Below are 23,828 nucleotides of genomic sequence, written 5' to 3'. Positions count from 1 at the left end.
TGAGGAGTCTCGAACACCAAACATTCCGCTCTGATATTAATTTGATGCAGGATAATTAACCACTTGCTGTAAAAGCATATTTGGGGCCCGTGTGAGGTGGAACCCATAGATTTGGGGCCCACAAGGAGGGTTCGGCCGATGACCTAACCCATGGATTTGGGGCCTGGGCTATGAGATAAAGGGATTAATTCACCATGCTTGAGTTAGAGCTTTTGGAGCAAGTAGTTAATTGTCCCGTATCAAATTGGTATCAGAGCGGGAGGTCTCATGTTCGAGACTCCTCACCGGGGGGTGATTAATTCGGGGGCATTTTCATACCAGGCTCGAGTGGGGTGGCCCGTGGGATGCAAGGGCACACTCGGGGTGGGCGGCCTGCAGAACCCATGGATTTGTGACCCAGGAGGAGGGTTCAGCCGAGAACCTAACCCATGGATTTGGGGCCTAGGCTTATGAGATAAAGGGATTAATTTGCTAGGCTCTATCAGTTCGAGCTTTTAGAGCAAGTGGTTAATTGGCTTGCATCAAATAGGATTCATAAGTTTGACTAGGGAGCAGTTCTTAAGATTAACCTCCAAAACCAACAAGCGCATCATGAGACAAATCAACAAAAAAATCCCACAGGCATTATTTGATGGATATATGGAGAATGAAACTCTAGAACTTGAAAAAAAAAAAAAAGAAGAAGCCAAATCAACATCCATGTGATTCCAAATGCAAAATTTGACAAGTGTACCATTGATAATATGTCAAAAACTTTTAAAAAGCACGAACGTTTGAAACTCCATTGATCTCTTCAAGTAGGTGAAAAAAAAAAATAGGAGCACCCCATCCAATTTTACCGGGGAATAAAAGCTAAATATTTATGGAAACACAACTAGAAATTCAAGTTTGAGGACATCTGAGATTTTCTGACTAGAAGTGTAAGACTGATTAAGATTTAAGATCGTTCAACATAGTCTAATTGAGCTTCCAATTTGCCCATGAGCCAGAAATTTCCCAAAAGTACTCGAGCTTCATTCTTAATGAATAAGGTGTTTTAGTGTCGTTTGGTGAGTGCAAGGCACTGTGGCTTTTGCTGGTGGATATCTTCAAAAGACAGTACAATCACATGCTCACACAAGTAGCAGGGTCTTTTGGGCCACATTATCATCTTCCTATATTTGTATAGACTGGAGACCATCATGCAAAAGTAGGAGGTGGGCCTCACTGATCTCCATATATACTTTCCTTTCTTTTTCTTTTTTATAAGAACACAAACACCTTTTCTTCTCAAGTAAGAATTTCAACTAGACTATTGAACATGCAAGCTTCTCAATTATATCAGTTCAATAACATGCAACTATGGCTATAAAACTCCATGGATTGTGTTAAAATGGTGTAGAAGTGTAGATTTCCTGAAGCAGGATGAGTAGACAAAATAAACATACTGACGTGAAACATAGTATTCAAAGAGGAAAAAGGCTAAGCATATATTTCTAAACAATATTTGAAAGCATAATTATTATGCACACAGTAATGAAGTCTATCGTGTATAGATATTACATGTCCATTTATCGAACCATAAAAAATGACAAGAATATGATTTAGGAAATCAATTTCTAGGTGCCATGCCAGTAACTCCAGTTCAACAGATTTAAGCATAGATGCATTTATAACATGGCAATTGATAAGAAAATGATGCAAGGATTCACTCCATAAGATTAAACAAAAATGCAGGAGATAAAAGAAATTGAAAGAACAACATGCAAAATTAACTGTACAGTAACATGTATTAGAACAAAACCCATCTCCTTGACTGACCATCTTAGTTTTGTGTTACTTGGAACATTGCAGTAAACGGCACAATCAGGGATTAAAAAAAGTCAAAGGTGAACCTTTTTAAACTGGTTCTCCCAATAATGGTTACAGTAAGATGCACGCTCATGTTTGCTCAGCATATTCAGAGCTGAAGGCATGGAATCATAACCGGGAAGACCGACCTGATACATGATAATAAATAAATAAGCTCCCTGCAATCCTTGAACAAATTACCAATCTGTCTCAAATGATAAACAAAAATTAACAGTCTCCAGTATTATATATAGTGACAGAATTTTTAGTTGCCTTTTCTGCTAGAACACGGAGGGCAACTTCAGTTGACTCGCCAATTTTGTCATAGTTTCCCTTGTCTGGGTTGTATTGTAAAGTAGATTCATTGCAAAGGGCAGAACACATTGATATGTGTAGAAGACAGGGAAAATGCGCAGGAAATTCAACCTGCAAAACAATAAAAGAACTTAATATGATAATTTAAGTGGCATACTATGAATTCAAACAAAATAAGCAAATGGAATGCTGGTACAAGCAAAAATAGAGGACCTGTATCCTCCACTTTATTTATCACTGATCACCAAAAAACAGGATTGCTATTATAGACAAATAATGAGACAGTTATGTACAATATCCAAGCAGAACCCATTGCAAACAAATGTCACAAAGGCTACATTGGGAATTTTACTTAAATCTAACTGACTTCTAAGAAACGAAGAGATTTCAATAAAAAGACAGCTTTGTTTTTTTAATGGAGTTCGGGTGAAGAATAAGTATGGGTGTTTTTAAGTGCATATTTTAATCAACCTATGTAATATACATTTACATGGTGCCTGTGCGAGTTTTGTGCTCTCATTGAGGTCCCAAGACCAGATAACAGAGTGTTGTGTCAGGTTGGCAGCAGGATAAAAGGATTCGTGTAGCTGATCCCATTTAGTTGGGATAGTGCTTAGATGATCATGGTCTTTTTTTTTTCTTTTTTTTTTTTTTTTGTGGAAACTAAAGAGAGCCAACAAAGAAAGGTTGCGGCCTTTCAAAAGCAAGATTAGATGAGAAGAGAGTGAGAATTGAAGACATTGGGTCACAATCAGCTCCACTTCTACAGTGGAACTACCGCATACTTATGAAGAGATGGTTACTCTTACATAAGAAGAGTATTCAAACTTGAAAACCTTGCAAAAACAATCCAACTCTGCAGCTTCTATTGTGACTTTTTCCCTTGCAGCCATATTCACGAGTCATGACCTCAGGTATGGCTTGTTTAGTATCCAAGGGTTCTTCTTCATAGGTTATCGACTCTGGAGCATCAGATTATATGACAAGTTTCTCTAGTGCTTTCTCTTCCATTAATACAGTGCAGTGTATTAAGTAACACCCGTAGCGTATGCTATGTAGCGTAGTGTTGCCGTAGCGCTACATAGCATACCCAAATAGCACAAATCCCCTGTAGCATACGCTACAGCTACGTAGCGTGTAGCATAGGTAGTGTACGCTACATTGCACTGTATTAATGGAAGAGAAAGCACTAGAGAAACTTGGTGTAGAACTCATATTAAAAAAAAAAAAAAAAAAAAATCTTATAATGTAAAATTGAAACCAAAATTGCTTTATTATTTTTAACTTAAAACAGTGGTGTTTCTTTATTAAAACATGTGTTGAACTCACACCATAAAAATAACTTAAAAACTTAAAAGAAAAGAGTTCAAAAGAGGGTTTTTGAAAACCCCTCTTTCAAACACTAGCCTCGGACGCAACTTCTCCTCTACTTCTTTGAATCTACCAATCCAAAAGGCCATTGAAGTGGATTTGTTGGTCAATCATTGGAGCCTACAAGAAGATCTATTTACTGTATTTTGAAGAACATTGGAGCTTAAACGAAGAAGAAATCAGATTTCCCCCTTTCCGCATCTATACCAGTACAAAGTTGCAACTTCCAAATTTTTTATTGATTGAATCTCTTCTTCAGCCTACAAGAGGTATGCTCTTGCCCTTAGTGAGTTCATTTTCATTTAAAATGAATATTTATTAGTTACATCAGGATTTTTCATTTTTTTTTTCTCTTCAAAATGCCAGTTAGCATGCGATATTTGTAGGATAGGGTTGGCATGCAATTCTTTTCATTTTCTTTTCTTTTCTTTTTAGGTGGTGGTATGCATTGGTTTCTATGGTGTGGCCCACGTGGGCCCACTATGGGTTGTTTATGGGTGTGGATATGCATTGTTTTCCATGGTGTGGCACATGGGGGGCCCACTGAGGTGTAAGGGTGGATGTGCATTATTTTGTATGGTGTGGCTCGCATGGGACCGACTGAGGTGTATGGGTGGATTTGCATTGTTTTCTATGGCGAGGCCCATGTGGAGCCCATTAAGGCGTGTGTATAGGCGGATGTGCATTGTTTTTTATGGTGTGACCCAAGTGGTTTTTTAGAAAGTTGTTGATGTGATAATATTTGATTTGGTTTATATATGTGGATTAGCTTTTGATAAATAATAATTAATAACTTGTTTGAACATGCTTATACTTATTTAGGCCTTTTTTTATATTTTTTGTTTTTTTTTTCCTTGCTATTTATCATATATTTTTTTTTCTATTTAAATTAAAAAATAGAAGTATCGTGCAACTTATGCCACACGCTACACTATTTACACTACACGCTACGGAGGTCTAAATGCTACGCATTATGCTACCGCTATTTAAAACACTGGTACAACGTTAACCGGTTCATCCAGAACCTTGGCAGATGCTACCAAGTCCAAAGTGCATGGAATGGTTACGGTTCATTTGAGTTCTTCCCTCTCATTATTAAATGTTCTTTGTCCCTAAATTTCTTCTAAATTTTCTGTTAGTTAGCAAGCTCACCAAATCTTTTAACTGCTTTGTGACTTTTTGTCCTTCACGTTGTGTTTTTCCAAGATCTCGAGATGAAGGAAAAGATTGGTGGTGGGCATGAGCAAGATGGGTTATACTATCTAAACCGTGAAGTTGTTAGTCCTACATCATAGAATGACATCAATGAAATTGCCGTCTTGCTCACCCGTCTGTAAAAGTTCTTAAAAGTGTTATTCCTTTATCATTTGTGTTAGTTTTAGAGTGCGAAATATGTGAACTGAGTAAACATCATCGTGCTACATTTGTGTCAGTTTTAGAGTGTGAAGTATGTGAGCTGAGTAAACATCATCATGCTAACTTTCCACCACGTGAGGAAAAACGTAGTCTAGTTCCTTCTTCTCTAGTACATTCAAATGTTTGGGGACCAACTAAAATTCCTAGTGGGACAATGCATAAGTACTTTGTTACATTCATTGATAATTTTTCCTATACAACCGGATTTAATTAATAAAAGAATGACATGAATTATACTCTATTTTAAAGACATTTCACATTAAGGTACAAAATCAATTTAATTTAAAGGTGTCGGTGTGTGTCTTTCTCTGAAATAGGTATATTGTATCAAACATTGTGCATGCATACCCCACAACAAAATGTAGTAAACTGGAAAATATCGTTACTTGCTTGACGTAACTCGAGCCTTTGATATATTCCTGAGAGTTTTTGGAGTGATGCGGTTCATCCAGCATGCTTCCTGATAAATTGAATGCCCTCAACGATTTTAATAAGTAAATCATCTCATGACATCTTAATTCTAGACACTTCATCATTCTCTTTACCTCCCAGTCTTTGGATGTCTTTGTTTTGTTCACCAGTTGGAATTAGGCCATGATAAATTAGATCATAGAGGCATCAAATGTGTTTTTCTCGAATACTATCGAACACAAAGAGGTTATCATTGCTACAACCCTTCACTTGAGAGACAATATGTGTGCACAAATGTCACTTTCATCGAGTCCACTCCATTCTTCTCAAATGACAATAAATCTCCTAACATAGGAGATGTCCTTATACTTCTTGTATCTGATGAAGAAACGGTTCCATCTCCTTCCACTATACCTCGGTTGAAAATCTACTCGCATAAAAAACGGACAAACAGTATAGCCACTCAGGACGTGCCATCTACCTTATCTTCTTTTCAGCCTTGTGATCCAACGAAGTCTCCAGACAGGTCTGGTATTCCTATTGCCATCAGAAAAGGTATGTGTGCATGTACTGATCATCCTATTTCCAAATGTGTCTTTCCAAAAGTTGTCTCACAATTTTCGTAAATTTAAGTCTATTTTTGTCATCTTAGTCTATTCTCAATTCATACTAGGAAGCATTATTAAATGAGGGATGGAAGCATGCAATGAAAGAAGAAATGGCTGCTCTTTATCAAAATAACACTTGGGAACCCACCAGTCTACCTATAAGAAACATGTTCATGTTATTGGTTGCATATGAGTGTACACCGTTAAATTCAAGACTGGCGGTATACTTAAATGGTTAAAGGCTTGCTTAGCTGCTAAGGGATATACTCAGACACTTGGTATTGATTATACCAAAACATTCTCTCCAGTTGCCAACTTGAATTCTATTCATGTCAGTCTCTATGGCTATTAATCATGATTGGCCCCTCTTCCAACTAGATGTTAAAAGTGCATTTCTTTATGGTGATCTTACAGAATAGGTATACATGGAGCACCCACATGGATTCATTGCTCAAGAGGAGTCTAATAAGATGTGTAAATTGTGAAAGGTGATTCATGGTCTCAAGCAGTCACCACATGCATGGTTTGACAAATTTAGTAAATTTGTATCGAACCACGGCTTTGTTTGAAACATTGTATATCGTTGTCTCTATACAAAGAGGCATGTCAAACCTTATTGTGTCATTAGTATATGTTGATGATATTGTTGTTATAGGAAGTGATGGTAAGGGAATAAAGGAGATGAAGTATCTACAAAGACACTTTATCATAAGAGATTTGGGACATCTTTGATGCTTCCTAGGTATAGAAGTTGCTAGATCAAATGAAGGAATTAATCTATCTCAACAAAAATAAGTTTTGGATTTACTCATAGAGATTGGTCTGTGGTGATCCGAATCACAAGCTTACTAGTTGATGCAGACCCATGACCCACCTAGGTCCACTATATAATTCAACAAGGCGTAAGCCCATAGCACACCATAGGCCTAACATGTGCTAACTTTTTTTTACAGATTTGGGGGCCTACAATCAAGGATTATAATTTAATATTTTTTGGAGATGTGGGGGACTATTTAAAGATGTGATGAAGGAATACGTGATATGATTGAAGATATGAGTCGGAATTAGAAATTTAATTGCTTTCCACGTTTGCATTTCATTAGGCTTTTGTCATATGAAGAAAGATTATATTAGTTTGTAATAAATTATGATTGATTCTCTTCATGGTAGAGATTTCAATTCGGGATTCCTTTAGGATTCTATAAAAGGGGGTGGTGGTGTACGAGTGAGCAATTTCAAAGATTTTTCTAAGTGGGGTTTTTCTTTTAAGTTTTATAAGAGAAAATGTTGATATCAATAAAAGTTTTCTCCCTCTCTACTCCATTGTTCTCATGATTATTTTTTTTAAAAAAATTATTTTATTTTATTGTAATTTCTTTGCAATTTGGGTATCAAGTTCTCATTAACTCAATAACCGGGTTGTGCCACTCGTGATCAAGGGGAGATACTTGAAGACCCAACGAGGTATAGAAGATTGGTTAGTAAACTCATCTACAATGTTCGAAATATCGGTATCGTGTTACATATCACATTCTTGGGATACGGATACGTATCGGTTATTGCATAGGATATATCGGTTGTATCGTGTAATGAATCGTTGTTGTTAGAAACATGGGGAAACATTGGGAAATTGGTTGAATTTTTTGGTGATTGTTAAAAAAGACATCAATACACTTATAAATCAAAACATTACAAAAAACAAGTACACATAATAGGTTTTCTTTGTATGGGGTCCGAATATGTGTTGTCTATCTGAATTGATGCAAGTATGTTCAATGTCTATTAATATATTTTTATGTAAGAAGACGTGTGGAAACACAAGCAATACATTCAAAAGCAAAAGAAGAATCCCTAGATTATGTTACATACATGTTTGATTTGATTTTTGGACACAGATTACAAACGATTTGTGAGAAATTGGGAAATTTTGATTTTTTTCAATTTTCCACAACTCAGCCCATCTCCTCCAAATCTCAAAATAGAAGCTCCCAATCCATGATTTTTCATGCAAAACATGAAAAATCACGGATTTGTAACAATTTGACACTAATTTAACATGATTTACAAAAAATAAAAGGATCAAAATTCGAAAATGCTCACCAGATCGAACATTTGGGATATATCGCACTACTTGTGCGTTTCGTATCGCACTGGTGGGATACAAGATATATCGTGGGATATATCGGCCGATATTGTCGATATTTAAAACACTGCTCATCTATTTAGCCATCACCCAGCTAGATATTTCTTATTGTGAGTATGGTGGGCCAATTTATGAGCTCTCTCCAAGGGTATTGCACATGGATGCAATCGTTCGAATTCTATGATACCTTAAAAGGGCACTGGGTCAAGAATTATGTATAGACGAAACAATCATCAAGTCATAAGATATTCTAATGTAGACTGGGTCAGCCCTTTGGAAGACAAGTGATCTACTACTGGATATTGTAGGTTTGTGGGAAGAAATCTCGTCACATGGAAGAGTAAGGAGTATTGTTGCCCGATAAAATAGTGAAGCAGAATATAAAGCAATGGCTCATACTACCTGTGAGTTAGTGTGGATCAAGAAACTACTACAAGATAGAGGGTTTATGGTGAATCTACCAATACAGTTGTTTTGCAATAACCAGGTTGCATCCCATATTGCAAATAATCCAGTCTACCATGAAAGAATTAAACATATTGAGGTAGATTGCCACTTCATACACGAGAAGGTCCTTAATGGCAAAATCTTTACACCATATGTCTAGTCATAGGATCGCCTTGTAGATGTATTCACCAAAGCTTTTCCTCACAATAGGTCTACACAAATATATTGCAAGCTCGGCATCGACAATATCCATGCACCAGCTCAAGGGGAGTGTTAATATACAAAATATGGGTCATACAATTGTACGATCCATCTAGGGATGTGTGGATGTGGCTCGTATAGTTGTACGGCTCACTTAGGTGGTGGATATAGGCCTAGCCCTTCTTTTATCTCTCTATTTAGATTGATCCCCCCTGCTCTCTCTCTCTCTCTCTCTCTCTCTCTCTCTCTCTCTCTCTCTCTCTCTCTCTCCTCTTTTAAAAATGGAGAGAGAAGGGGGTTGTTTGAAGAAATAGATGAAGAGAAGGGCTAATATGTAGGGCACATTTGGCACCTCTACTCTAATCTAATAAGGGCTTTTTCAAATAAGAGCTATTCTAATGAGCTCATTTGTTCTAACTCTTGTTTTCAATAAGCTCGTTCGGTAAAATTAATTTTTCAAAACTGAAAAAGCTCTTATTTGAAGTAAGCATGTTTAGTAAACCGTTCAAATAAAAGCTTTTTTTAAGGGTAGTTGATGTCATTTTTAAAAATTACAACTACATATTATAAGAGCAATTCAGGCGGTTGTTTTGGTGGATCTCACCATAGATGGATCGTGCCCCAAATGGAAAGGAATGGATGGCAACAATCTTCATGTTTTAAGACATCTGGACTGTCCATTATGTTATGTGGGACATTAGATGTGGATCATCCATCATATGGAGCCTACCTTTCATGTGGATTGTCCATCGTGTGGGCCAAACCTTCAAAGTGGGCAGTCCATGCGGGGCCTATCTTGGATGTGGACCAGTCATCATTGGGGGCTGAAATTTGACGTGGACCATCCATTATGTGGAGCCCACCTTGATGTAGGTTATCCATCATGTGAGGCCAACCATCCACCGTGTGGGGCTCACCTTCTATGCGGATCATCCATCATGTTGGGCCACTTTGGATATGGGTCATCCATCATGCGAAACCTTGGATGTGGACTATCCATTAGGTGAGGCCCACTTGATGTGGACTGTCCATCACAAGAGGCCACACTTTGATGTGGGCCATCCATCATGTGAGGCCACCTCCGTCCATTACATGGACCCACCTTGATGTGGACCATTCATTATGTGGGGCCCCACCTTCAATATGTGTCATTCATCATGTGGGCCCACCTTCAATATCCACCATCCATCATGTGGGTCCAACCTTTGATGTGGACCATCCATCAGGTGTAGGGGTGCACACGGTTCAGTTTGGTCCAGTTTTGGGGTGAAACCGAAACCAAACCGTTCCCTACGGTTCTAGGATTTTTGGAACCGGAACAGGACCGTTAGCACCCTAGAACCGAACCGAAACTGGATCGTGAAAACCGGTTCGGTTCCGGATCAGTTCCACGGTTCTGAGCGTCCTGGTGATTGGGAGTCTGGGACGGCGAGAGAGAGAGAGAGAGAGAGAGAGAGAGACCTGGTGATGCAGGAGTGTTTGTGGAGAGGGAGGAGAGAGCAGACGGATGAGATTTCATCAGGACCCGGGTCCCACGAGAAATATCGACCATCCATCTCTGACGCCCTTCTCCATTTCCCTACAGGAACGGTGTCGAATCGATCGAGGCGCACGCTTGAAGATCGTTGTAGATTCCTCCAAATGAGGCTTTTCAATCCGACCTATACTCGGGCTTTGATTTCTGACAAGTGGGGCCATAGATCAATAATCCAGACCATTTCCCAGATAAAATGTTCCTGTAGATGGACGATGGCCCAAAACAATCCCAAACTAGGAAAGTTTGTCCGTCAATATCAGGCCTTTTTTCAATTAAACAACAAGCACAGCTATTTATCTCTTTTCAACTGTTTATATGTATGGTACATCAGAAATGCGAAATTGTCATATCCTAGAGAGATTGAAAATGGTCCATCTAAAGCGAGGCCCATCGTACTCAAGGTCTGGATCACGGAAACATGATCTGACCTGTTACTGATGTCTTAAATCTAATGCCATTGAAAAACCACTCTAGGAGACGTCGATGCTTCCATAGATATTCAATGCTTCCAAAGGAGTTAGGATTTTTTATTCTTTGTTTTAAACAAAAGCTCGGATCCACGGTTCATGTCATGGTTCGGGTAACGGTTCGGATCAACGGTTTGGTTCGGTTCTACAGGGCCCTAAACCGGAACCAATCCGTAACCAACAGTTCTGGAAATTTTGGAACCAGAACTGGAACCGAACCGTTATCACCCTAGAACCGAACCAAACCGGACCGATCCAACGGTTCCGGTCCGGTTACACGGTTCCAACGGTTCGATGTGCACCCCTAATCAGGTGAGGCTCAATTGATGTGGATGGTCCGTCATGCTAAGCCACACTTTGATGTGGGCCATCCATCATGTGGGGCCCACCTTTGATGTGAACCATGCATTATGTGGGCCCACCTTGATGTGGACCATTCATCATGTGGGGCCCATTTGATGTTGATAGTCCATCATGTGGGACCTACCTTTGATATGAACCATGCATTATGTGGGCCAACCTTGATGTGCACCATTCATCATGTGGGGCCCAACCTTCAATATGGGTCGTTCATCATGTGGGCCTACCTTTGATGTAAACCTTCCATCATGTGGGTCCCACCTTTGATGTCGACCATCCATCAGGTGGGGCCTACTTGATGTGGATCATCCATCATGTAGGGCCACACTTTGACATGGGCCATCCATCATATGGGGCCCACCTTTGATGTGACCGTGCATTATGTGGGCCCACCTTGATGTGGGCCATTCATCATGTGGGCGTGGGCCCCCACCTTTAATACGGGTTGTTCATCATGTGGGCCTACCTTAGAGAGATTGTAAAGGAAAGAGAAGAGGGCAAGATGGGAACTACTTAAAAAGTTTACAGATAAACTTGTCCTATAAGTAGCAAAAAATGTCTCCCCGCTTAAGCCAAATAAGCACTTAAAAGAAGAAGAAGAAGATCTCCCCATCACTTATTTTTTTATAGTTTTTTTTTTTGCTAGTTTCTAAAATGTTAAGTGATAAAATTAGAGCTTTACCAAACGGTCTATTTTAAAAATAAGAGATTTTTTTTATAGAATAAGTGAATATGCTCTTATTAATAGAGATGCCAAATGGCCCCGAAGGAAAAGAAATATGATTTAATGGAAAAGATGAAAGAAATAAAGGGTTTGTACTTTGTAGGAACAACTAAAAACAAAGATAATGAACTTAGAGAAAGAAGGGAAGATTAACAAAAAGAACAATTAAGAGTAGATTTTATGTTTGTAGGACCCTTCATAGATTGGAGAATCAACAATAAGTTGTTTGGAAAATTATTCAATACACCTGTGTATGAGTCTCAGTTTTCTCAAATAATATAGTTTTTCGGTCAAGAAGGCTTCATCATGGATCATTTGGCTATTTATTCTCTTCATGTTCCTATCAAAATAGTGAAGGTGAAAGAACAATTATGGTGAATTAAGCCAATTATGGGTTTTTCTGAAGTTAAATGTGGGCGGTGCTTCAAATGTAATTTGGGTCCAACGTCAAGCAAAGGAATTATAACAAATTCAAAATATGATTGTGTTCTTGCTTTCAGAATTTTTTATGGGACATGCACTAATCTCTGTAGAATTATGTGCTCTTAAAGATGGGTTGATTCAATGTAGGTGGTTCAGATCTATCTGATTTGTGTCAAGGTCGATTCAATGATCATTGTCGGTATGCTTAGTAATATCAACAAATCGGTCTCATGGTTGGTTTGGTATGTATGGCTAATTTCAATGAGCCCTTGAGGGAGCTTAATGCTTCAGTTTCTCATATTTATGGGGAAGCTAATGGTGTTATTGATGTTCTTGCTAATCTATCTTGTGAATATGATCAGAATTTTTCCTTTCAAGGCAATGCATATCTTCGAAATGTTTTTTCATCTTTATGTTCATACAAGACTCGCCTTCCCAGTCTTTGTATTAGATGATATTATTAGTAGGATTTTCGTGAATAGAGGTAAAGTTTTTGTCCTCCCTATTTCTTTTACAAATTTTTAGTTTAATCAAATAAATTGTCAAGTAGTGATCACCCACCTTTTGCAGAAAAAAAGGTACCATGGCACTTCTCCTCCATCCATCTAGCAATTTCTTCAATCTTACAATCTTGTTGAACAACTTTTTCAATTAAAATAAACCAATATCTCTTGGACATTTCCAAAACTCATTTGGTCCTAGGGCCTTTAACATCTTCATCTTTCTCAAAGTTTCTTAAACTTCAGATATCCTAATCCTAGGAAAGCATTTATTGTCTTTAGCCTTAGTTGAGTTTATGATTCTACTGCAGGACAATTAACCACTTGCTCTAAAAGCTCGAACTAATAGAGCATGACAAATTAATCCATTTATCTCATAGCCCAAGCCCCACAACCATGGGTTAGGTCTTTGGCCGAACCCTCCTCATGGGCCCCAAATCACATGGGTTCCGCCCCCTCGTGGGCCCCAAATCACATGAGCTTCGCCCCACACGAGTCGCCCACCCCGAGTGTGCCCCCGCATCCCACAGGCCACCCCACTCGAGCACGGTGTAAAAATGCCCCTGCATTAATCACCCTCGGTGAGGAGTCTCGAACACGAGACCTCCCGCTCTAATACCAATTTGACGCAGGACAATTAACCACTTGCTCTAAAAGCTCGAACTGATAGAGCATGGCAAATTAATCCCTTAATCTCATAGCCCAGGCCCCAGATCCATGGGTTAGGTCATTGGCCGAACCCTCCTTGTGGGCCCAAAATCACATGAGTTCCGCCTCACATGAGCCACCCACCTCACACGGGTCGCCTACCACGAGTGTGCCTTCGCATCCCACAAGCCACCCCACTCGAGCCCGGTGTGAAAATGCCCTTGCATTAGATTCCTTCTGTCTCTAGGCTCTCGAAGTGGTCGTCGTTTAATGAATTATGGAAATAGATTCTCCACATTTCATTGATTATCCTTAAACAATCCCTCTGGTTATCACTCTTTGAGGTAACAAACACGGTCTAAGTCCTACACTTCCTCACTCGCATTTTTTGAAGTTTGAGTACATCTTTCTCACCTTCACTTGCACCCAATATGTCATGCAGATCATTAGGTGCCTTAAGTTTAGCCTCACTTCCCACTTAGCGTTATTTATGGTGCTTCTGTATTCTTCTCAATTTTGTTCTAGCACCTTGTTGGGCCTTGAAACATGATTGCTTCCTGCTAACAACTTTTTAGACCTCATCATTCCAACACCAAGTTTCCTTATGCGAGTGGCTTTTCCCTCTAGATACTCAAAACTTCTCTTGCCAATTTCCCCAATGCACTCAGCCATCTAATTCTATATAAAATTAATTTTTTCCATCAACATTCCACTTCGGATGCAGTTTACATCATTTAGAAATATAACAATAAAAGAAAGGGAAAAGTGAGTTAAAAGGTGAAATAAAGCAATTACTAAACCACAAACATTATCCTTTAAAAAATAAATAAATAAATAATTACCCACAAACATTTCACATGAGCGAATTTGTTAAAGCAACATTCAAGAGAGTTTCCAAAACTTCCTAAATAATTGGACAGGTAACAACTGTTCTGGTAGAAAGCAAATTAAGAGCACACAAAATGCCTTCATACCCTTCTTTATTAATGACAAAACTCTAATACCTGAATTCCCTCAGCATCAAAAATTCTGCCTTCCGGTGCATATGTTGTTCCACTAACAGTGTACTCGGTGGTGATAGTACCATGGTGTGGGGAACGAACCACGCAGATCTGGAAAGGTCAGTAGCACAATATATCACAGGACATAATAGTGAGAGAAATTTTACTGTTGCACTAGGAGAAATGAGCATAAAGTGATCATGCCTGGATGTGGCATGTATCACAGTAGAATTTTCATTATCATGTGCACAACTTGAACCAAAATTGCTTTCAGAATTAAGAAACTTCATTGACACAGTTATCAAGTTATTCTTACAGTCCAAAAAAGAACGATGCATACTTGCAACATATATAAGAATGACCTTGATCTGTTTGGCTACATGCAGTCAGAGAAAACAAGCATAGAAGTGATAGTTTTACATATTATACCAAACCAAGCCAACTTGGTAATGGTGGAGAGAATGAGAGTCACACCCCGAAATCAGACTGCATCAGAAGACTCAGAATAAGTCAGACCAAGTCAGAGTGAGTCAGGCAAGTTGTACCAGTTCCAGTCTCAGGGTGAGCACTCCAAGACTGCCATTTAAGGCCATGAAATAAACAGCAGCAAAGAAACTGAATAAAAACTACATGCTGTAAAAATATATGTTGAAAATTTTGCACCAAGAATTCAGCTTGTGTATGGAAAAGAATTTGTCTGAGAGGTTATCTTTTGTTTCCCCAAATGCATTTAGACTCTGACTTGATACCATTAACCCAGTGTAATGGGATATTTGATATTTCACATGTAAAGCCCCATAATTTCCAAATGAAAAACCTCAGACTTCTTCAAAGTTGTGTTGTTTTGTGAAGAGGCAGCATATAAATTTCCAATATATTAGTACATGTACAATGTGAAAAGAAATAACAAGTACAACTCTACTTCATCTATAAGAAAAATGAACATGAGCAGGTAAACTGCAGGAAGTATGACCCAACATCCAATATTGTGAGGAAATCACCTTTGACACAGACATCATGTTTGTCGTGAGTGTACCAGTTTTGTCACTGCAAATTACAGTAGTGCAGCCCAGGGTCTCCACTGATGGTAAAGACCTTACAATAGCATTCATTCGTGCCATTCTTTTTGTCCCAAGAGCCAAGCACCTAATTGAATAATGGAAATGTCAATTCTGAACATATAAAACCAAGAAAATGTCAATTATAATCCAATAAAATTGCAATTCTGCTATAACATACAAACCGTGATCCACTAACCACAAAAAAGGAGTTCATATTTGTCGCTAAGGGCAGTTTTTAACTATAGCCCAAAATGTCATAGATGCTTAAAGAAGAGACACAAATAATTCCACTTAATTAACATATGCCTAATTTTAGTCGAATACATTTATATTAGACAAATTGCTGATTCTGAATGTGCATATCAATTTGTTTCAGGAAATACCTAGATATGATAAGTGTAACATCCCGGATTTTTTCCCAACTTGGCAATGGACGTCCTTGGACGTAGAACTGCCCTAAGACCTTATTCTGTTGTAATTAGGGTGTAATTTAGTTAAGTATTAATAGCTTGGATCACTTTCTATATAAACTACAAAGGCCCAAGTACCACCTCAAGTAGAAATCAAATAGGACCAAATCCTTTAGAAACTAGATTCTCTATGCAATGGGCCCTAATCACTTTAAATACAAACTGCAAGACCCAAAATGAGTTGAATCGATACCGCTGCAATACCCTAAAACTTAGGATCAATCTCTAAACCCAGTTGCTCTCGGGAGCATCTTGAAACTTCGTATCGGATCTAGACCGCACGTCGAAATTCGATAACCGCGAAACTATATAGTTATGACTGCATTACTGGACTTGACAACCCCCTCGAAAATCAAGTCTTAATTGTGTCTAGAAATGCACAACTTGAGCCCGAAGCGAAGTTTGTGAGAAACGTGACAATATTTAGAAATAAAATCCGAATTTAAGTAATCTGAGTCGTGTCGCTTGCGGGCCAAATATAAGGATTCAGACCGTCAGAATCTGACCCAAATACACCCTCGGATCAGGAGAAATGTCCCACACATGTCGGTGTACTTGTGGCCCTGATCGAGTGCCGGTGACCGTTAAACTGAAACTGGTCCGCCACGGCTGATCTGTAAATCCGATCGGAACGAAAACTCAGCCTGACCTAGATCCATGGTCAGGGAGCTTAAGTCTGACCGCACGTGGAAAATGGGCCACCAAAAGCGCTCCGTTGGATCGAAACAATCCGTATTTGAATATAACCTAAGTATACCTTGGCCCTGGGGCTATTTCCATCAAACCTAGGCCTATATAAGGACCTTAAACCCTCTGTCTCTCAATCCACACGAATTTCTTAGAAACCCTAGGTGAGAGAGAAAGAAAAGGAGAGAAAAGAGGAAGGAAGGAGGAGAGATTCTTGGGGATTATTGTTGGGATCTTTTCCCACAACTCCACACGCCGTTTTACCCCTCTGCTACGCTACTCAACTTGTTTCGGTTCCAATTTGGTTAAGAAATCCTAACCCTAACCTGATTTTGAGGTTCAATAGAACAGAAGGTGGAATAGCTAACCTATTCCCTGTTATAGGTTGTCGTTGTGCCGTAGACAAAGGCGTTGTGTTCAAACTGAGTTCGGTTCGAGTTTATCGACGAAAGGTGCGGACTATAAACGTATATGTTATGGTTTTCAAGCCTTTCAATGTCGGTTAATGATTTATTACTGACGTGGGTGCTATTTCACATTCAAATGCATCATTTGTTTTGCGTTTCAAATATATATGAACTATATTGACTATAGTGTATTCTAGGTATTTGTTGAAATGATTGAATGCGTGTAGAATTGGGATTCGTGTTTGCCATGATTATTTGTCATGGATAGGGGATAGTTGCATTTGCAACAACTCCTTGGCGAAAGGATCCGCCCAAATACATGTTATGACCGATGTACGTCATGTATGTTGAAGGGTGTAGTTTAAGTGTTTGTTGAAATGACTGAATGAATATGAAATCATGATTTGTGCCTACCGTGGCTATGGGATGTATGTGCATGATGATGGTGTATGTGACAACTCCTTGTTGGAAGGATTTGTCCAAGTATATGTTAAAAATCAACATATGTCATGTATGTCGATAGGTGTAGTATAAGTGTTTGATAAATTATCTGTATGAGTAAGTAATTGGTGAATTGTATTGTATATGGGCGTTGAGATAAGGTTTTCAATTACCTTAACTATGTGCATAAATCCCTCCATATACCTTATATTATATTGTCTGATTACTTATGAAATGCATATGTGTGAATTCATGTTTATATTGTATTTCATAAAATGCTTAAATGGTTGTAGGATTTGAATTACTTACTACATGATTATCTCACATGAACTCTTGTTGGTACTAAGTGTGGTTGGGACTATGAAATAGTCCAGGCAATCGGTAACAGGTTCTGATTTGGTGGCTGAGGTTGTTTTCGCCCACAGGACGTGTTCGATGAGCCCGAGCCGTACTTCGGTTGTCGACAGTGGTTAGGCCACACGGAGTGCTCGTGCACTTCATGTCGATCAATTCGATGTGCGCTCGTGCTAGTCGAGCTCGTCAAGTAACCCGATTGACCCGATGTATGTTCACCATGTATGGACGCTACTGCTTGAACCTAAGGTACCAAACTTACCAGTGGAAACCCCTTTAACCTTGGTACCTCGATCCGCTAAGACTCATGAGCCGGGCATGGTGGTATGGGACACCGTGGTCGAGCTGTCGGCCTACGCTGGGGTGACGAGCCTCCCCGTAGTGACCAGTGAGCAACCCAAACTCGTGAGCCGAATACGGTGGTATGGGACACTGTATTCGAGCTGTCGGCCTACCCTTGCACAGCCTGGCTGTGGTCCCCAGTCGGGTTGGTGACGAGCCTTCGAAAATAGACTGTCAGTTGGTAGGGTGTGAGTGGTAGTGACTTCGAGTGTACCCTAAGACTGCGTAGAGGCGACGAGCCTTTCCGTAGCAACAAGAGTACAAACTAGGCCTGTACTAATAAGGTGACGAGCCCTTTGCAGTGACCTAGAACCGCAACATCGTATGAGAATTGCTAGGACTGATGACCCTAGAATGGATCATTGTTTGGGAATTGATATAAAGGAGGTACCTTAGCTTCCCAATCCTGCTGTATGAAAATGACTAATAAGAACTTGGTAATCACGTTCATGCACTGCACTGCATGTGCCGTTTGGCGTTGGGCAGAGCACTGAGGAAGTGACTGACATGCGCGACTGTTAGATGAAGATCGCAGAGGGAGTGCAGGCGAGGGCATGCATCATTTATACATACCATTCTTGCATTAACCAGAGTACTTAGGAATGTTTGATTGTATTGCTTTATCATTACTGCTTGACTGAATTGATAACATGTTAACCTTTGCTTTATTGTTCCACTGAGTTGATCACTCACTCCCACGTTACGGGACGGTGTTTTAAACACCCACCAGACCCTGTTTTAGTTTCAGATGATGGCGATGCGTATGAGGCGAAGCCGGACTTTTATGATAATGAGGAGGGTATTTCCTATATGGAGTTATCAGGCAGGTCTATGTAGGCCATGTTCTGATCGACGAGGTTACAGGGATGCTGATTAGATATCATTACACTTGTTATTTTGCACTTTTGGAACACCATGTATATTCATTTTGTCCATTTTTTGGAGTATACATGTATATATTTAACCTGGTAACATGTTCACACTCTGGAGACTTGCGACAGCTTATATATTTTATATATCTATTACAGTCTTCCGCTTGCGAAATTTAACTCTCTCTGGAGTATGATATGTTGTTTTGTTATAATCTCACTCATGTTTAATGCACTAATATGAACAACATTCAATCATCATTATCTATGTTGCATAAGTGATGCGTTGGAACTCAGGAGCTGAGCTTCTGCTCGACCCCCGATTTTCAGGGCGTTACAATAAGCATATGGTTTGAAGATAAAGGTCACTACTATTAAATCTGACGGTGTTATGGGATAAGCACAAGACTTTTCTGTGATACTCTCACCATGACCAAGTAGAAACTGAATTTTCTATACTGGAAATTGAACACGTTGATAGGATAGTTGTTGATTTCAAGTATGGTAGGATTTGACAATTCCACAGATAAAGGATCACGAGAATTTTTGAAAGACTCAAAGATATTGAAAAACTAAATACACTCTTTTATGTATAACCACTCTGAAATGCATTCTAAATAAAGTTTTAAATAGCAGTAGCGTGATGCGTAGCGCTGAACCATCTATAGCATGTAGCGTAAATACATAGCGTGTAGCGTAAGCTACATGATACTTCTATTTTTAAATTTTAAAATAGGACAAATATAATAAATAGTGAAAACAAAAAGGAAAAAAAATATAAAAATGCCAAAAAGATGATTCATTTTATCAATTATAAGCATGTTCAAAAAAGTTGTTAGTTAGTATTTATCAAAAGCCAATCCACATATATATAAGTCAAATCAAATAATTATCACATCAACAACTTTATAAGCAAACCACTTTAATTAATAATGTTTAACTGAAACCACAAGTCACAATAATGAAAAGAAATAAAAATGCCACTAGTTAAAAGTATCAAGTACAATACAAGTGTCACATTTCTCAACATTAGAAACAAAGAAAACCTTAAAAAAATAATAAAAAAACTAAAATAGTAAATATATATATATATATACACACACACACACACATTGAAGCTCACGCTACGGACGGTACGTGCTACGACCCCTATAGCGTACGCTACAGGGGATTTACGCTATTTGGGACGCTACGTAGCGCTACAGCCATGCAACGCTACGTAGCGCTACAGCCATGCAACGCTACATAGCGTACGCTACGGGCGCTATTTGAAACACTGATTCTAAATGAGATTTGTCCAATTCTATTGTTATTTTCTTATCGGTTAAATTTTTTATTAATAGATTGAAATCCACGTGGGCCTATTGGTCTTGCACTTGCCAATGGATTTCAACCAACCCAATGTCAAGATTTCCCTCAAGAAGAGAGCCATGGTGATGACATTTCAGGAAAAAGAAAAGGAAACAACTTTTTGCTGCCAAATCCCACACACGAAAGATACTAGTTACAAGTATTTGGTCTTGGGAATTACAATCACATTAGCATTCATAGGTGATATTGAAAGTAGCACCTACTAGAAGGATCAATAATTGACCGTTCAAACATATGGTAACATAGTATGCCCCACAACAGGGTTTAAGTCATTCTATGCAGTAATGCTTTGAATAGTTTAAAAAGATAAATACTCCCCACACACCATCTCTCATGAGATCAGTTTATTGTGGTATATGATTACCAATTTCAGGTGGGTAAATTTGGAAGAAACATAAAATAACGAAGTTTGTATTTTGACCAAAGAAATTTCCACTGAGAAGTGGTTAAATTCTGTCCCAGTACACAGTAATCTTCTCTATGATGTCATTGAAACATATGAAAATCACAGCAAATTGAGTGCAAAACAAGTCATCACCCAGCCAAGGAATGCTTTTAGATATGAACTGATGGCACTCCAAATAAATAACTTGGAAATCAAAAGGAAATCACCACGATGATAACCAAGTCCTTCTTGGGTTTTTTTACAGGTTTTGTTGCAAGAAGATGTCTTATGGTTCGTATATAGAAGTTCATGTACAATGCAGCTCTTTCCATAAAATGAACTCATACAAGAATAAGGACATGCATGTGGGCAACTGAACAAAACCCAGCATGGTCAAAGAACTTGAAATCTTCCAGAAAACAAATAATAAGTGACCCTACCATGTTGGAGAAATTGTGCACAGTGTCTTGGACTCCATTCCCCTGTAAGTGTTGCAGTGGACATTTTCAGCATTTAAATTTCAAAATAACCCTCTTTGACTAGGCTTAGGTTAAGGGGATATAAGTGAGTCAGTGACCCTACCATCTTGGAGGTATTGTGTGGAGTCTTGGACTTTGTTTCCATGTATTGTTGCCATGGGCATTTTCAGCATTTAAAATATCAAAAGTACCCCTCTTGGACTAGGATTAGGTTAAGGGCAATGTTTTAAATATCAACGATATCAGCCGATATATCCCACAATATATCCTGTATCCTACCTGTGCGATACGAAACACACAAGTAGTGAAATATATCCCACATGTTCGATCCGATGAGCATTTTTTTTTTCGATCAATTTTTTTTTTCCTATAAATCATGTAAAATCAGTGTCAAATTGTTATATGTCCAAGATTTTTCATGTTTTGCATGGCATGAAAAATCATGGATTGGGAACTTCGATTTCGAGATTTGAAAGAGAAGGACCGAGTAGCGGAAAATTTTAAAAAAATCAAAATCAAAATCAAACATGTATGTAACCTAATCTAGTGATTCTTGCTTTTGAATGTATTGCTTGTGTTTCCACGTGTCTTCTTACATTTATAAATTATATGAATAGACTTTGAATATACTTGCATCAATTTAGTTAGACAACGCATATACTAGGACCCCATACAAAGAAAACCTATTATGTGAACCTGTTTTTTATAATGTTTTGATTTGTAAGTGTGTATTGATATCTTTTTCTTTTCTTTTTTTTATCAATCACTGAAATTTTGTTGAAAAATTCAACCAATTTCCAATGTTCCCCCATGTTTCCAACAAAAACGATACATTACGCAATACAACCGATATATCCCATGCGATAACCAATACATATCTATATCCCAAGGGTGAGATATGTAACGTGATACCGATATTTCGAACATTGATTAAGGGGATGTAAAACCTTTAGAGGTGATTTTGGTTTGTACACCATACTTCACCACATGGTGGAACCCCCCAATCTTCTCAGATGGATGTGATCACGCATCTCAACAAACCACATAAATCTCTGGTTTCATGTCAAGGTCTTTTCTTTCCAAGTACTTTTTCTCAATTTTCCATCATGATCTATTGATCCTACTGTAGTTTCTATCAATCTTCCATCCATGACGAGAACAGATTCATAACTGTCCGGCCTTACTTGCAGTCATCAAAAAGTTGAACAAAGGAACATTGTCTGCTAATCAACTTTAAACTTGCTCCACTACAATCTCTCAATAAAGCAGTTGCCCAAAAAAGGACCTGGTTTCAGTTTTTCGGATTTTAGTAAGGTTTCTGTTACAAGCTACAATCAGTGTTCAGTGTATTGATATCATTGCATATACTGAAACATGCACAATATTGCTGATATTATTGTTGATGCTTGGAAAAACATCATTGCCAGAAACAATAGGAAAAAGGTGAAAATTTTCATTGAAACTTTCAGAGATGTTAAAAGACACATGTTTACACATTTAGGAATCAAAATATTGCAAAGAAATTGTTGGGAGAAAGATCCCTTCCCGACTACACGCACAACAATATTTAAATTAAAAGAAAGCGGGAAAAAAATATGCAAACCGCAACACAAATTCATGTGGTTCCCTTTTGGTACATCCATGGATTCACACCAATCCATTATGCTCGAAGGCAAAAAACGAAGAAGCGGCTCTCAATACAAGGACGACTGTCTCCCTCCCACAACAGAATATATATTTCCCCAATCGAATTATGGTTCACATAAAACTCCATATGAAATTACAAAATTGCCCTCTAGACTGATGGCACCCCCTCCCCCAAAGCAAGGGGTGTTGCCCCCCTGCGATCCCTAGTGAGCTCAGTACGGAGATCAACCCACGGAAGTGATTGCTGGATCAATAGTACACCTTTTATGATCGGGCTCCATAGCTCTTAACAATTTCCCGCTTGGAAACTGATCACAAGCAACTTCCATTGAATCTGTTGCATCTATAAAAGCAGAGAAATCACCGCACCAGTTTTCCTCCATTCTAAGAATGCTTGAGTTCCAAGCCACAACTATGGCGAGGATCGCTCCACCTGACCACCAACCACCTACGGCCTCATCTGCATTGCACAACACATCGATCCCTCAACTGGTACATCTTCGAACCACCAAGGATATGTGCCATCTTCCCCGTTTTTACTAGAGAGACACGAACACTGTCGAAGCTTCTCCCAGCGCTTCTAGATCTTCCCCCATCTGCAGGGTGCCTCTCTTTCCACCTTCAACAAAAGATAGACCTTGCCCACCCAGAGATTGATGAAAACCCTTGCTTACATGCCCTTTTGGGAGGGAGTTAGTTACACCCGTCCTCAGAAGCAGGCAAGGCACTACTTCTGATGTAGAGACGAGCCACATTCATGTCGTCACCAACCTCCCGGAGCCTTCCTGTCTTTTGGTTCCCATCTCTTCTTTTAGCCCCCTTTAGCTTTGACTCCCTTTTAGCTACGTCCAGACCAAACTAGGCCCACTGGACTAGCAACTTTCTGCCTCCAAAACTCTCGTCATGGAGCATC

General features: G+C 38.9%; 1 protein-coding gene across 5 annotated transcripts in view; it reads right to left on the bottom strand.

Moving 5' to 3' along the window:
• Positions 1-23,828, bottom strand: part of LOC131218904 (calcium-transporting ATPase 3, endoplasmic reticulum-type) — a 185,127-nt gene that overhangs the window by 59,157 nt on the left and 102,142 nt on the right. For all 5 annotated transcript variants that reach the window (XR_009157918.1, XR_009157917.1, XM_058213783.1 and 2 more), the window contains exons 15-18: positions 15,404-15,548; positions 14,406-14,513; positions 2,104-2,256; positions 1,875-1,979 (exon numbers count right to left, since the gene is read on the bottom strand). Coding sequence is in view for 3 of the 5 variants with exons in the window: in XM_058213783.1 (XP_058069766.1) it covers positions 1,875-1,979; positions 2,104-2,256; positions 14,406-14,513; positions 15,404-15,548 (511 nt within the window). In the remaining 2 variants the exon portion in view is untranslated. The remainder of the gene's footprint in view (positions 1-1,874; positions 1,980-2,103; positions 2,257-14,405; positions 14,514-15,403; positions 15,549-23,828) is intronic.

Source organism: Magnolia sinica, chromosome 11, assembly GCF_029962835.1.
Source record: "Magnolia sinica isolate HGM2019 chromosome 11, MsV1, whole genome shotgun sequence".
NCBI lineage: Eukaryota > Viridiplantae > Streptophyta > Magnoliopsida > Magnoliales > Magnoliaceae > Magnolia > Magnolia sinica.
This window is presented reverse-complemented; position numbering and strand designations above follow the sequence as displayed.